The sequence below is a fragment of the Pogona vitticeps genome, chromosome 3 (assembly GCF_051106095.1).
Source record: "Pogona vitticeps strain Pit_001003342236 chromosome 3, PviZW2.1, whole genome shotgun sequence".
In the NCBI taxonomy this organism is placed as follows: Eukaryota; Metazoa; Chordata; class Lepidosauria; order Squamata; family Agamidae; genus Pogona; species Pogona vitticeps.
In genome coordinates, this window is record NC_135785.1 from 246,293,674 (window position 1) to 246,309,965 (window position 16,292).

Here is a 16,292-nt window from a genome sequence, read left to right on the forward strand (position 1 = left end):
ACTTAATGGGACCACTGCCCTGGGCAGTCATAAAGTACCAAATAAACCCCCAACCCCCATTCCTCAACAATAAATAAAAACCTCAAACTTATAGAACAAACCAAATAAACAAACCAAATAAAGCAAAATCCCAGGTAGTCGGCTCAAGGTTGACTCAGCCTTCCATCCTTCCGAGGTCGGTAAAATGAGTACCCAGCTTGCTGGGGGGGCAATGTGTAGCCTGTATAATTAAAATTGTAAACCGCCCGGAGAGTGCTTGTAGCGCTATGGGGCGGTATATAAGTCCAATAAATAAATAATATAATAAAAATAATGGCAGTGGCTCTCGGGTGATACAGGTTCAAAGAGTTTATTCCAATTTGATCCAACTTACAGTTGAACCCCGCCATCTTTCCCTTTCCCTTTTTATGTTAATGTTCATCGATATTACTTTTGGTTGTTCAAATTGTATTGATTAATTTATACATCGTTTTGTTATTGTACTATCTGTTTTATTGTGCCATGTGAACCGCCCAGAGTGGCCTTGGTTGCCAGATGGGCGGTATACAAATCAAATCAGTCAATCAGTCAATCAATTAATCAATCAGTCCATTGACTGAGGGGGAGAATATCTCTAAAGGATTGTCTAAAAGGCGTTTTTCTTAAAAGCTGTTTTTAAAACTCTGGATGGAGGAGGCTTGTCGGATCTCAAGTAGGAGGTGTGAGGAGACTTGAGTGGAAAGGGCAGCATTTCTGTAGGAAAGACACTCTGACAGGTAATGAGGTCCTAAACCATTAAGGGCTTTGTGTTTTGAAGCTAACACTATGAACTTGGTCTGGGGCAAAATCCAAAATGTAATTTTACCAAGTTCTGGTTCTGCTGACAGGGGAGTTATCTCTATCCTTTTTCAGTCTTAATTCTTAATATATGTGTAATAACTGCACTGCGACTCTTCATGCTAACTCTCCACCTGTACAGCACTTCCAGTAGATGCTCTAATCCAGAAAATCTACTCCCTTTTGTATGATTCTGTTGGAGCCCACTTGGCTATATAAGATGCCCTTGACTTAAATGATTTGGTCCTTGATTGCTGTGCCACAAGATGTCAGAATTTGATGGTGCTTGTTTGCAGACTTGGGAAGATCGTTATACTCTGTTGTCTAGCAGCTGGTCTTATTGATGTTGTCTTGATATGTTTTTAAGCAACGTTAAGTGATTGCAAATACTTCATCATACCAATTCCTGCCTCATTATCGCAACTTACGCACTTGATTTGTCTGATTGCTCCAGGTGGAAACAATAGGCGATGCATACTGCGTTGCGGCAGGGCTGCACAGGCAGAACCTGAATCATGCAAAGCCCATAGCTTTGATGGCCCTGAAGATGATGGAACTGTCAGAGGAAGTGCTCACACCAGATGGAAGACCTATCAGGGTAACTATCTTTGATCTATATTCCCAACAAGCAAATGGAATGGAAACACAGATTCATTTGATCACAGCGTAATGAAATGTTATAATTCATGGACAGTAGTGATGTAATATGCATGATAGCAGAATGTCTGCGTTCAGATGCAGAGTATTCAAGTAGATATCATAGGTGGGTAGGCAACAGTACAATAAATTGTTGCTTTTATATTTTGCAACTATGGGGTTGCAGAAGACATCTTGCTGGTTACTGCTAAGAACAGAGTTAGGTGGAACCTAATCCATCAGGATTCTTTGAACTGATGCATAGCTCAGTGGTTTAGGTATCTGGCTGTGGAACCAAATGTTTGGAGTTTGATTCCCCAGTGGACCTCTTTGACAGGGGCTTGATTTGATGAACCATAGGGTCCCTTCCAACTCTGCAGTTTAAAGATTATTATCTAAATTTTTATTCTTTTGCTCTTAACCAGGAATGTAAACACATCTTGGCTAGTCCCAGTTTTCTAGCATTCCTCTGAATCCTAGATGTATTACTTCCTCTGTTCCTTCTGTATCAGTTTGCAAGACTTTGCTTTTTCTTCCATTAAAGTATATTTACATTTTCCTAACATGCGCATTTATTTACCCCTTTTGCTTAATTTATACCATTATTAATGCATTTTACCTGCTTTATAGTTAATTTCCACATTGATTAAGGTGTGTTTGTGCAGAATTGTGCTTGAATTGGATGCATTTTAGCTCTTTGTATTGTAAATTGCATTCCTAGTTCAGCAGAATTTTATTCCTCCAAAAAAGCCCCTTGAGTCTTGCTGATGTAGAAATTCTCGAGAGATGTTGCATTATTTTTTTTGGAAATGCTTATTGGGAGCTACAAAAAAAAAGAACTACTTTTTGCTGAGACTGTTGAACTAGTGAAATTCTTTGACATCTTTAATCCTGGCCGATCATTTCATATTTCTCAGCAAGAAATCAACTTCTGGTTTGGTGAACAAAGCACTCCAAAATGGTCCTTTAAAAGGCATTCAAATATGCTGCATGGCAAGGGGACAGCCCAGAATACCTGTGATAGGAGATGTCATCCAAACCAGCTAGTGAGTCTCAGAATCATCTGAGGGGTCTGTCCGGGCCACCACCATTAAACCAGGGGCTGCCATATTCCTAACAGGGCTCTAGGTAAACCCGAGACCCACTTTTCTCAGGCCATTTCTTGGAGATGAAAAGCAGCACAGTATTTATGGATTTTTTTTTAAAAAAAAGATTTAATGAAACATTTATTTAATTATTGATGGGGGGGATGTGTATAACCAAAATCGTGCTGCTTAGATCTGTGTAATTTGAGGGGGAAATGCATAATAACATCTTTGTGCAGTATCCCCATATTGAAAGGAAACTGATTTTGATTGTTAGGTTACCAATGGTCTCTAGCCTATATCACTATTTTTAAACTTACTTTGTCTGCATACGGTGCTGAGAATATGCAGACATAAATAAAAATACCCTTTACTATTTAATAGTGGAAATGAGCTGGTGAATGGCAGGGAATGAATAAATTACTGGCCAAGGTTAAGACTAGCAGCTGGAATAAGATTCCAGACCTGTTTTTCCAATGCACATTACTAAACTCTGCAGTTTTGTTTATCTTTCTCTAAGCTGTGTAATAACACTTCATTTAACAGCAGGCACTGGCCACTGTGATGTTCTGTGAAGTATAATGAGTACTACAGATCATTAAAGTTTAAAATCATTAATGAGCTTGCTTGCAATGCATGCTGTAACATTATTTTCCACCCCCTTCCTCTTTACAATTTTACAAACACTTCATTCTCTAAAAGAGATGCGATTGCATGATCTTGGCTTTAATGGCACTGTCTCCTTGAGGGATGTGCCTCTCTCCTGATTCTCAGAAAAGGTGGACATGAAATGGAAAAGATAAAAATCAGCCACTGAAGGTGCAGTAATGTATTGAATTTTAAACAGGAGATACCATCTTGGCAAACCGAGACTCACTTTTAAATTCATTAATCAGCTTGCTTACAGTGTTTTTCTCAAATTAGAAACAAGATGTACCTGTTCAAGGAATGTGAACCTAGGGCTTTTTGCCTGTTGCATTTTCTCTCTTGGCTGAAAATGTTCTAGTGGAATGCCTGAGTCTTGCCTTCACAATGTGAATTCCCAGCTGGACTGGAAGTATACCTACAGTGATGGTTTCCAGTATCATTGCATTAGGTGTCATTCTGTGGATTAAATTAGAGGTTGAGGGGAGTGCATTTTCCTTGTGATCAACTAATGGATTACCTTGGAAATATATATCTCAGTAACTGGACTTGTAAGTTAGTGGCAAATTAAGCTCATGTTTACCTTCTTGTGACCAATCTCAAAAAAAGGCATGCAAATGCAAGACAGGTGAGCAAAATCACAGGCTGTGACAAACAGAAATCTTTCATCAGTTGAGAGAACACCTCTTCTAAATATGTGTTAAACATGTGCCTTGTTTAATTCCATTTACTTTGTCTATACAGTACCCTGGTTTGCTCCAGGGAGCTTGGGTGAGGATAGATATTTTAGGTCACCTTCTCACTTTTGCAGAAGCATCTGTAGGGCCATGTGCTGTTATCCCTATGCGAACTGAAAGAACATAGACGAGTGCAATTAAAGAGAAACACTGTATAATCAGTAAAAACAGCCTATAATAACATTTATATATTGAACTCTAGTAACAAGCGAAAAAGCTAACAGAGCTATATATTCTTAACTCTCAATACACAATGTACATAAACCATATATATGCACACTATACAGTGTCAATCACCAGTCTGCAATATATATGTAAAAGTAACATATCAATATAACAATATCACAATTCAAATGTGTCTTCTCGCAATGAAGAGGTCCAGGTGGAGGGCTGGAGAATGTGTAGCTGCAACTCTAAGGAGCTCTAGACAGCATTGCCAATGGAAGTTGTGATTGTCTTGTGTGATCCCACAACATCTGGAGGGCTGCATGTTCCCCAGCACTACTATTAATCATATCAAACAATCCTTTTTATTTTTACATTTTGGGGAGAGGGTGGAATCTGTAGTGACATGGAGTACTTCACAATTTTTTATTTTTATAGTAACCTTCCCTCCCCCGCAAACTTTCTCAGTCTCGGTGACAAGCATGTACACTTTTGTCTGCACTGAAGGCATATATTCACAAGATTACTTCTACACAAACATTATGTCCTCTATCAGGTGCCTTCAGAGACCTGTGTTTTTTTTTCATAACTGTGTAAGCTGAAATTGCCTGCCTGTAACATCCAGTAATGAACTTGTATGTCTTAGAATAAAAGTAATTCTGTTATTTTTATCACATTGATGGCCCTGTTTGTCTAGGGACTGACTGAAAAATGAGCTGAGGTCTCTGGGATTTGTCCCGGTTGATAGAACAGGTATATATTGACATTTTCAGAGAAGGGAGGCAGCGGCAGGATGTACTTACATGAGAAGCTGTCATTAAATTGCTTTGTGTTAAAACGTAACTTAGATGTAACTCCTTCAGCATTCTGAGGTTAAGCTCTTCCTGCATTTAAAATGCCACTGCTGAAACGTTGATACCATCCAGGGGGTGGGTGGGGGGGAGGAATTCCAATTCTCATTGATGTTTTTAGTTGAGTAGAGAGGAAATGGAATGACTAGTACTTAAAAAGTGTTTAATTTTGGCTGGATTTGCTGTGTTTCTTTATGCTACAGCAGAAAGTGACATTTTAATAAGTAGAATTAATACTGAAAGAGGAATTCTGCAGGGTGTTGACCTTCAGAGAACTAGAGCGCTCACTGTGTGTGTCATTTAACATATTAAACACATTGGAAGTAAAGATCTTTTGAACTCATGGCTTTTACATGCTTAAGATATTACCTGATTTTTTTAAAAAAAATATTCTGATGAAACAAAGAGGCAGGGGAGTTGATTCCTTAATTCTGTTTAGTTCAATTGGATGACTTATTTATCTTTACTGTATTAGCCTTTATAGGAGTTTAGGAAAGCTGTGTTTTTTTAAAAAATAAAAAAAAACCTACAACCATCAGAAGTCCCAGACCATTGTGGCTAGAGGTTCTGGGAATTGTAGTATAAAAAGGTAAAATTTTGGAATGTCTTGTACTGCTGTTCTTGGGTGTGGGTGGGATAATGTCTGTCTGTCTGTCTGTCTGTCTGTCTGTCTATATGTATATATCTATCTATCACATTCATTGAATGCTTGACTTAATACTACTGTAAGTGGTTTACATCAATGACTAACATGTATCCTGTCATGTGGAGATCTTACACCTCAAACTGACCACTTCATCATTGATTGTTACACAGTAATGCTCATTATTTAATAGGGCGCTATTTGTAACCCACTTTCCCAGTTTGCAAGGGGAAAAAAAAGCTTCATGCATTCAGCTTATTCTGGTCATGAGATTCCTGGTCTTGCCAGACACATCAGTGAGACTCTTGGCTAAGGAGCATTTCCCCTGTAAGTTATTATTAACAATTATTTGCATATTTTTACTGTGCAAAGGAGGCACTAATATGTTTGAGGAGGGAAGAAGAGAACAAAGGAGACTCAGGCAAAAAGGAAACGTCAGTCTGTGCAGGCTGTTAAAACAAACCCTGCAATTATGCAGATTTGTGGTGTGCAGGGTGTCCTATTGAATGCACGGCTGGCAGAAGGGAACAGAACCCAGACATTTTCAGTCCTGCTTTAAAATTTGCTTATTAATGGAGAAAAGGCATGTGTTGTTTATGGAATTTCCAATTTTGAATAATGTAGAGAAGAGGGAGGCACATAGGAAGATGAAACACAACAAAACTGTTTAATCAAGACACCAGCCTAAAACAAGACTCTAGCGTAAAACATGGCAACAGCATTGGAATACAATTTAACAGGTTCCGGCATCCTCCTAGACAGCCTTTGCAGAAGGCTTGTGAGATTCTTTCAGCTCGTTGCTTTGCTATCTGGTAGATAGTGGCATATTCCGGCACCTGCTTCCTGAGCATCTTTTTAATTGAAGAGGTCTGAGATTATGCCCAGATTTTTTGTATGCAGTATATATGCTGTGTCTCTGCTACACTCAGTAACATAATCCATGATACATGCAGGGAGGGAATTATGTAAAAATGTCGGACTGGGGCACAGAGAGGCTTCTGGGCATGCAGTTTGCCATGCACAATTGCAGAATAATTTGAGGAGGTAAGAGGGAAGCCCCAAGAGAAAGCAAAAGTGGCCTCTGGACCCTCAAAGAGAAACAGTACAGTATTCTGTTGGTGTGATGTGCCTTGTACTTATTCCCTCTTCTGGTACTTGCAATTCTGTTTAGCTGCAGCATCCTTTTACTCTACAGAGATGGGTTGGTTGGTTGGTTGGTTGGTTGGTTGGTTGGCTGGCTGGCTGGCTGGCTGGCTGGCTGGCTGGCTGGCTGGCTGGCTGGCTGGCTGGCTGGCTGGCTGGCTGGCTGGCTGGCTGGTTGGTTGGTTGGTTGGTTGGTTGGTTGGTTGGTTGGTTGGTTGGTTGGTTGGTTGGTTGGTTGGTTGGTTGGTTGGTTGGTTGGTTGGTTGATAACCAACAGTTTGAATTGAGTTCAGAAACTGACAGAGAGCCTTTATCATTCACTATTGTTGTTGTTGGTAGTGGTGGTCAGTCAAAGGCTCTTATTAGAGCATGTACACCTAATCAGGCAGATTGAGATGAAAGCAGTTCTCTATCTATCAGAGCGAACATATCTGTTTTCATTTCAAAGCAGAGAATTACCATCATCTCTGGGTTCTTCATCTCCTTCCCCTTTCCTCAGTAACTTAACTTTTGGAATTGGAGAAAAGAACATCAGGGGCAGCTTTGAGAGCTTTGACACTCAGTTCAGCTTCATTCCATGCCAGGACATGAACTGTCTCTGTAACTCACAACGTCATTCCAGGCAAAAATACACCATTTACCAGCTCAAGTAGAATTGTACTGTTTCCTCTTCTGATAATTGGAGCTGTTTTTTTTAAAACAATTTTCCTTTGACCTTTGATTTTAAAGAAATAAAACACTGGCTGATAGCTTTCATTATATTCATTCATAACATCACAGAACTTTGTCATAAAACACATTGCTTACAAACAGTAACAATAATTGTATGTCATCAAGTCAATTCTGACTTATGGGAATCCTTTTCAGAGTTTCTTAGGTAAAGCATACTCAGGTACAGTGGTTTACTATTCCCTTCTTCTGGAGGCACCCTGGAACTCTGCAGCTTGCCCAAGGCCACACAGGCTGCCTTTTTTTGGGATGTACAGTGAGAACTGAACTCACAGAATTATCTAGCCAGCTACCACCAAAGGGGATACTTACAGCAGAGTCAAATCTTCATTCATTTTGCTTTCCTCTTCCACAACTACATCACAACAACAAGAATAAAATCATGAGCCTCTAAAATCATTGATGCTGCAGTCCTCTATACACTTATTTGAGAAGAAATCTCATCAGGTTCATTGGGGCTTATCTCTGGAATATATAGCTGCATTAGAATAAACATAATGTTGGCTAGACATATCAGCCGAAAATAATCTTTTTCTGTCTGCGGGCTAAACCGCAGAAGCCTGTGCTGCAGAGTCAGAAGACCAGCAGTCATAAGATCGAATCCACGTGACGGAGGGAGCTCCCGTCGCTTTGTCCCAGCTCCTCCCAACCTAGCGGTTCGAAAGCATGCAAATGCAAGTAGATAAATAGGGACCGCCTCGGTGGGAAGGTAACAGCATTCCGTGTCTAAGTCGCACTGGCCATGTGACCACGGAAGATTGTCTTCGGACAAAACGCTGGCTCTATGGCTTGGAAACGGGGATGAGCACCGCCCCTTAGAGTCGAACACGACTGGACAAAACTTGTCAAGGGGAACCCTTACCTTTACCTTTATAGCATGAAGAGTTGTGATATTCTTACTCTTTCAAATATAAACTAAGCTTTCCCTATCATTAATTCATCCAGTTTGGTAGTTGCTTGAGTAAATTGTACTATTTTTAAAAACAAGAAAGCTGTTATTTTCCCTTTTAAAACCCTGCATATAGTCCAAACCTTATTTAAATGTATACATCTGTACATGTCATTGTCAAAAATGTAGTCAACAGGTCTTAAACATTTTATTTGATTGTATACTGTTCGGGAATCCTAAATGTGAATGGGGCAAAATAAAATATTTTACGTGAATAAATGGTTAATAAAAGTAAGTGTGTGTGTGTGTGTGTGTGAGAGAGAGAGAGAGAGAGAGAGAGAGTGTATGTGTGACTTTACTGATGGTATAGATCTATCTATCAAATCAGTCCATGTGCCTACATAATTAATCACTGTGTGCTGCCAAGCCAATTCCAACTTTTGGTGACCGTTGCCAGGGTTTTCTAAGTATAAACTACTCAGAATTAGTTTACTAAGCCTTTCTACGACTGCAGCTTCCTCACAGCTACATAGTGGGAAATCAAGCTCCTGACCACTGGCGCTGAAGCCAGGTACTCCAGCTTACTGAGCTATCTAACCAGTTACATACATTACCTACCTAATATTTTCTGTTTTCATTTATAGGGTGTGAATTAAAAATTCTACTTCTTTGATATTTGATGGCAAGATTATTTAGGCTATCCTCTAAGTTCACACACTGCTAGATCCTCAGTGAATTCACTCAGTCAGTTGAGTGAACCCTCTCAGGTCATGTTAAACAGGTCTGTTGTACACCACTATTCTCCCGTGAGAGCTACTGGTATGACTGGGAGTACCCCGTGTTGTCTGTGGACTGAGAGATGTAGTCCAAAGAAGCAATGCGGATTTTTCCCCCAGACATGAGACAATCACCTTTTGTGCAAGATGCTTGAGGAATACCATTCTGAGTTTGATGGCCATTCCCCTCCCTTGGAAGATAGAACTCCACACAGCTAGTCCCTTACTATCTAAACAAGTCATTAGCAGGGGATCCATTCATCTAGCCTGTGTTAAAGTAAGATTCAGTTGCCAGTGCAGTTAGCTGCAGAAGAACACCTTGCCCTTTCGGTCAGGCAGAAAAAGGCCTTGGTCTGGATTCTGTTTTGGGGAACTGCAGAAAACTTCAAGGTTCCTCAGAACATAGTTGGAAACTTGCAACTCTACATACCACTCACGAAGAACATTGCATCAACTTCCTTGAAACAAAAAATTAAAAGGCTTAGCCTCTCTCAAAATGTTGGCTTTTTTCAGCGCGCGTTTCCCAATTCACTTTGCCTTTTGCATTAGGCAGTTTTTGGTGGCAAATTTTAAAATGCTTAATTCATCAGAAAGCTGCCAAAATTCCAGTTTACTTGCTTACATGTACATTTTGACACAAATTAAAAAGGCTCAGATAACGTTTGTTATGTCACCGCAGTATTCTTCATTTTCAGATGTTTAGTCTGACTGGCAGGGGTGCAGGTGTTGGACTTGACAAGAGAAGGCTTTAAAGCTTCTGTGTTTACAGTTAAGCCCAATACACTCTTCCCCTTGTAATGCACAGACCATGCCTAGGATAACTCCATCAGGGGCATGTGGAAATCTTTGATAGCACTGTGGTATCCTAGCAACTTCTGTGGTTTTTTTCTTTCCCTTCTTTTTCTCCTTCTGCTCCCTTTCTGAAATCTAAATCATTCTCCAAAAGTGACAAAAGCCTATTTCAGGATGGCTAACTTGGAATGAGAAATAATTTGTCATTTCATGCAATAATACTGCTGCCAAAGAGTATATTTGCATATAGAGCAACTAATCATGTTTTAATGCCTGAACAATGTCGTTATATAACTGGATCTCTTCTGCTCTGTCACTCTCTTGAGGTTAGTGGACTGAGTGTGGGCGGCAGGTTTTGTCCCGCAGAAACAAACGACACAGAATTAGCAAGAGTTCGGACTAAACATCATTTTGAAAAATGCAAGTTTTGTAACTGTTGAGGACTCTTCTTCAGACAAAACTATACTAAACTTTCAAATCTTTTCCACTGCCTTCATAAGAGTATAGTAAATGTATATAAATGTGTTATTTGGTTTTGTTTAATGGTTTTCAAGGTTTTAGCATCCAAGTAGTGTTTTCCAGATGGCCAATCTGGTCAGAGACCCATAAATGTTATGTACATCTGTCTGAGACATGTTTTGCAGCCCACTGTGGCCTGCCATGCAAGTGTCTACACCCCGAGAGTTATGCATTGCCTAGTAGAACAGTAGGAATAGACAAGCTGCATTTCAACCCTAGTTTGAGCAGATTAAAGAACTTTCAACGAGCGATTTCTAGGGCATTTGTTGACCTTATTGGAATTTTGATATATTGCAGGACATGAAGATCCCCCATGTTTGTGGGTGCAAGAGCAGGACATATTCTGTGAAACTACAGCGATCAGAGCCAGAAAATGTGTGTTCACATGAAATGGGATGTTTGTTACATGTGTTTGGCAGCTGTCTTTCTTTGCTGGGGAGACACTGATAGTTTCCAGAATGTCTTGCTATGTGCATTGCAGCGTTTGGATAGCGGTTGTCTCAAAAGCGCTAGTCCCTGTTTTTGTCGCAGCTGACATGGTTAAAGATGTTCTGCCGTCATATGATTGTGCGACTGTAGCAACTTGAAAGTTACAGCTGCTATGCTATTTGCAGCCCTGTTTTGATTTGCTTTTTGTTATTTAAAAAAAGAGACTTGCTGATGCCTCCCTTGAGTAGGATTGAGAGGGGAAGGAGAAACTCCCTGATCATTTTGTATTTTATGAGCGAAACAAAGTACAGAGAAAGATAAATGCCATAAGTCAGAAGAGACCTGATGGTACACAACAACAATAACAAAATGCTACAGAGTTTGGGGGAAGCATAAAAGTTTCTGCTTGATATGATATAATCTAAGAATAAAGATTGATTGATTGATTGATTGATTGATTGATTGATTGATTGATTGATTGATTGATTGATTGATTGATACCCCACCCATCTGGTCTTATGACTACTCTAGGCGGCTTCCAATTGCATAGATAAAAACATACAAATATACACAAAAAATTATAACATGAGCTAACAAATTAATAAATTATTCAAGATGGCAAGGAAAATAAAGAAAGAAAAAGTAATCAAGGGTTAACTGGAGGGAAGGCCTGCACGAACATCCATGTTTTTAGTTGTTTTTTGAAGATACCCAGCGAAGGGGCCACACGAATCACTGGAGGGAGATTGTTCCAGAGGCGAGGAGCCACCGCCGAGAAGGCCCGGTTTCTAGTTCTTTCCTTACGGGCCTCTCTCGGCGTCAGGCTCCTTGACCTCACCTCCTGACTTGCGCGGGTTATACAGGTAGACCTTGGTGGGAGTAGGTGTTCCGCCAAATATCGAGGTCCTAAACCGTTTAGGGCTTTATAAGTCAGCATTAATACTTTGAAGTCAATGCGGAACCGAATGGGCAGCCAGTGCAGCTTGGCCAGAATAGGAGAAATATGTTGGTATTTTCTCACTCTGCTAAGGAGTCTGGCCGCTGCATTCTGCATCACTTGGATCTTGGTTCTCGTTGGTTCTTGGTTCTCGTTGCCGCAAGACCGTTAACATCTGTTGTTCACTTCTCATAGTACAGGGATGAGGAAACTTTTGGCCATCCAGATATTTCAGAGTATAACTCCCACAGCCCCTTTATCAGTGGTGATACTGGATGGTGATTCTGAGAGCTGAAATCCAAAATATCTGGAGGGCTGAAATGCATTATAACCTATCTGTGTCATTGTGCATTCCAATAAGGTATTTTTGTTCAGAAGGAAACTAGCTTTTAAAAGAAGAAGATAAAACCGTTTTCCTGAATGACTCAGAGAAAGATGTGGGTATTCCCATCCGTCTTTCCTGTGGAGATCAGTTTCATGGAAGGCTTTAGAATCCTTAAGCCTTTACTTTGAAAAGCACGAGGTGTCATTCCTCATACCAAGATAAAAATATTTTTCAAATAAAGTACCAGGCTTAAATGTGCCTGTTTAAAAATGCAGGTCAGCAAGTTCTTAGAATTTTCTGGGACTTCGGTGAGGGCTAAGAGTGATGGAGGATGATACTTGCCCTTGTGTTTGAAGCTGACAAGACGAAAAACATTTATCAGTTTCAGTATGATATAGTAACCTGAGTTTGAATGCTTTTCCTGGTATAAATAAATACATGGACAGAATACTTGAACAGTCCTTCTTCCTTTCTAGTGATGCTTGCTATATTTTGCATTTTAAAAAAGACAAACTCACTATTAGATATAAAACTAGAGATTCCAATTAAAATCTTTTCTCTTAATTGAAAATTAACATAATTTAGTGATAACAACTAGAGATAAGTTATGTTGCATTCTGCATTTAATTGCCTGATTCCCTAGAACTCAGAGATGCCTATTTCTTGAGTAAACAAGAATAGGTTGAGAACAGGAATAAATGTCATTTCAAGAATTTTACATTTTTTAAAAAATGAGAGAAATTCCACAAGTGAGATACAGTGGTGCCTCGCACAACGGGCGCCTCGTAGAGCGATGAATTCGCTCTACGAGGCCGTTTTTGCGATCGCAAGTGCGATCGCAAAACGATGCCCGTATAGGCTGTGATTCACAGAGCGAAGGTCGGTAAGCTGCTCGCTTACCGACCTTTGCTTTGCGACCCGCCGATCAGCTGTCCGGCGGGTCCAAAATGGCCGCCGGAACAGCCGAAAGGGGCCGGGGCGCAGCGTTTTCGCGCCCTTGGTAAGCAAGGGGAGCGCACGAAAATGCTGCGGAAGCCCCAAAATGTTCACCCCCATGTTTTCCCTTTTGTACACTTTTATCTGCCTTTCTGTAATGTTGTTTGTTAATTTATTTATTAGCTTTATTTACTAGCCACCTTTCTACTCATAAGGGCACTCAAGGCAGCTCACAGTATTAAAAAGAATCGAATTAAAAGCACAATAAATTATACATTAAAAATTGTTGTCAGCCTCAGTAAAGTTGGTCTCATGGAGTACTGAATTAAGAACTCTGTTGGGTGCCATTTTAGGGCCTATAGAAATAACGCTTTTAAAAATAAAAAGTAGAAGGAAAGGGCTGTTGGCAGTGGAAACAATGAAAGTAACGGTAGTATCTGTCACTGGAATGGCTCAGTCTGAAAATTGTTTCTTATGGTGTGATTCTTCCCCTTTTTTCTAGCTCGTTATCCCAAATCTCACATTGTTGTGTTCTGTTCATATAATTTGGATGCCTTGTTCAAGCTGGGAGGTATAGTAGTATGCTGTAAGCCTTCACAAATCTCTAGTGTGTTCTTGGTATACAATCTGAATCCCGTTACTGTATTATCAGGGCTGGCTCTACCACTGGATAGGGAGAAGTCACCACATTGACAGATTTTAGACATTAATGCAGTAAGGATGTAAATTTTCAGTTCTCTGGTTCTCAGAGGTGAGAAGGAAATATCAAATGTTTTCACTCTGCTGAACAAAATCAGCACAATTTTTATGCCTTTTTGTTTTAGCATTTAGGGATTTTGTTGTTGGATTTTTATTGTACAGTATTTGTACAAGGGGTTATTGCATTTTGTACAAAACAATTCAGGTTTTCTTTCCCCCCCCTTAAAAATAAGGGGGTGTTTTTGCTAACCCCATTGCTGGTGAAAAATACCATAATTGGGTTTTTTTTAAAATATTGTTTTGTGTTTTGTTTGTTTGTTTGTTTGCTCTTGTTCGGAAACAAAATGTCTCACTGTGTTTGACTAGTTGTTCCATGGAACAGCTTTTTCCTTGAGGATGAGAAAATCTGTGGGGATTTGCTGAAAGGGCAGCACATCTTTATTGATTATCTTGTGATTCTATTTTTCTTTTCAAAATGCTTGTGGTTTTTGTGTTTTGTTTTAGATGCCAAAAGAATGTGATTTGGGAAAGTGAGGGTGAAGGTTTTTGCTACTCTGCTTCTGGCACCAGAACCTCTTATCCTGGGCTGGCCCTAGGCTCTTACTGTAATAAGCAATATTAGTTGTGGGATTGAAACCCAGCTGGATTCTGCTGGAATACAGTATTATCGCTGAAGTATGGAAACCTGTAGATCTTCAGAGCCAATGAACCAGTGAATGTCTTCTTTGACAGTTGTTGCAAATAACAACGTTGGTGAAACCCTAATTATCTGATTTGGAATAATAGATTTGTCTTGCTCGTGATACTGTCATGAATAATATAAGTGCATGTGCTTAAAATGCAGTGTTCATTTTTGTCACGTTAACATGGTTAATTCTTAGTTCAAATGTGAAACCCAATTGTTGCTGCCGCAAAACTAAGCAAAAGAGCAAGTGATACCCAACAAAGAGGGAAGTTTTTAACAGCTCCATGGATCAGTGGAAGACCCAAAAAGCCCTTGAATGTGTTTATTCAAACACTGAAGAGCTTCTAAACCTAATGTGCTGACTGATATTTTTCCCACTGGCTCAGCTAGAGGGTAAGAGGACTTCTCTTTCATGATCTTATTACCTTACAAGGAAACCTTAGCGTTAAAAATTGCTTCTTTACCTTGAATTCTCAGTGGAAGTGGTTATACCAACAAAATTTTAATCCAGTTTAGTGTAGTACAATGCATTATGAACCATATTTTGAGAAGTTGAGTTTTTATTTAAAGTTTTTTAAAGAGTTTTCCAGCAATACTTGTAATTAATAATCAGTTTTCAAACTGAGGTGAAATGTATAGGAATGCACCCATCACTTCAGGAAGCATAAATGAATTTTTTTTTCAATGGATGATGTGAGTTGAATTCACCAAATTTGTCAACTCCAGGTGCAATCCAACTTCTGTTAAGCTTCAGTAGAGTTAGCTTGCAGCCTGTGCATGGCTGTTCAGTCAGCAAGGATGATGTTTGCTTGTACAGATGAATATTTCCTATTTCTTGTTGTAAGCAATTTCTCTTTGGAGTATGTCACACTATACTTACCTATGTCAACCACTCTTATTTGGGATGTTGGCACAGTCTTTGGATATGAAACAGATGTGCTATTTCATGTGAAACACAAGCTTTATGTATACTGTACAGTAAACCAATGGCACAAAATAAATCAGAAATGGTACTTATATAAGGTGGGGTTTTTTTTGCACTAGACGTTCTAGAGTCCCCCAGCCAGTAGTGTGTATGTAGGTAGGTGGGTGGGTGGGTGGTGGGTAGGTGGGTGGGTGTTGAGTCTAGAAGTTGTAATCCAAAAAGGGAACTTTTCCAGCTGCTGGTAAAAAATGACTAAGTTTAGGAGATTAGTAAAAAAAAAAAAAGAAATAAATCTTATAACAAAAACATAAAACACAAAATGTGATAGAGGAGAGAAGAACCAGCACTAGGGATGGGATTTTTGGATTTCTTGGACTACGTTTCCCATAATGCTCCATTGTGAGTTCTACCTGATTTTCACATATCTTGCAAACATCTAAGTATGCTCAACAGGAAGAAAAGGCCTAAGCTAGAAGGCTTTGAGGTTTACCTAAGACTAGCCCTGTTATGAAAGATAGCTCCCCATGAAGCCCTAGGGAAGGAACAGGAAGCTTAGGTGGAAGTAGGCCTAGCTAAGTCTCACAGCCTTCGAATGTAGGCCTTTCCTCTCAGGTGAGTGGCAGTAAGATGTGTGTAAATCAGGTGGAACTCCCAGAATGGAGACTTATGGGATGTGTAATTCAAGAAGTCGGAAAATCCCATCCCTTGCTAGGCCTGAAGAAGCACTATTTTATTTATTTATTTATTTATTTATTTATTTATTTATTTATTTATTTATTTATTTATTTATTTACAAGATTTTTTTAGTCACGCCATTACTAATGGTCTCGCCCCACCGTGTCTCCCCATTATTTGTCCGGCCTGCCCCTGCGGCACCCAGAGGCTATTCCGGCTGCAAGGCCGGTGGCAGACCCGGCCTGCGCTGGACAC

General features: G+C 39.8%; 1 protein-coding gene across 3 annotated transcripts in view; it reads left to right on the top strand.

Annotated features, from left to right (window-relative positions):
* Window positions 1-16,292, top strand: part of GUCY1A2 (guanylate cyclase 1 soluble subunit alpha 2) — a 241,217-nt gene that overhangs the window by 134,746 nt on the left and 90,179 nt on the right. For all 3 annotated transcript variants that reach the window (XM_078390083.1, XM_078390084.1, XM_072993644.2), the window contains exon 6: window positions 1,271-1,414. In XM_078390083.1, the coding sequence (XP_078246209.1) occupies window positions 1,271-1,414 (144 nt within the window). The remainder of the gene's footprint in view (window positions 1-1,270; window positions 1,415-16,292) is intronic.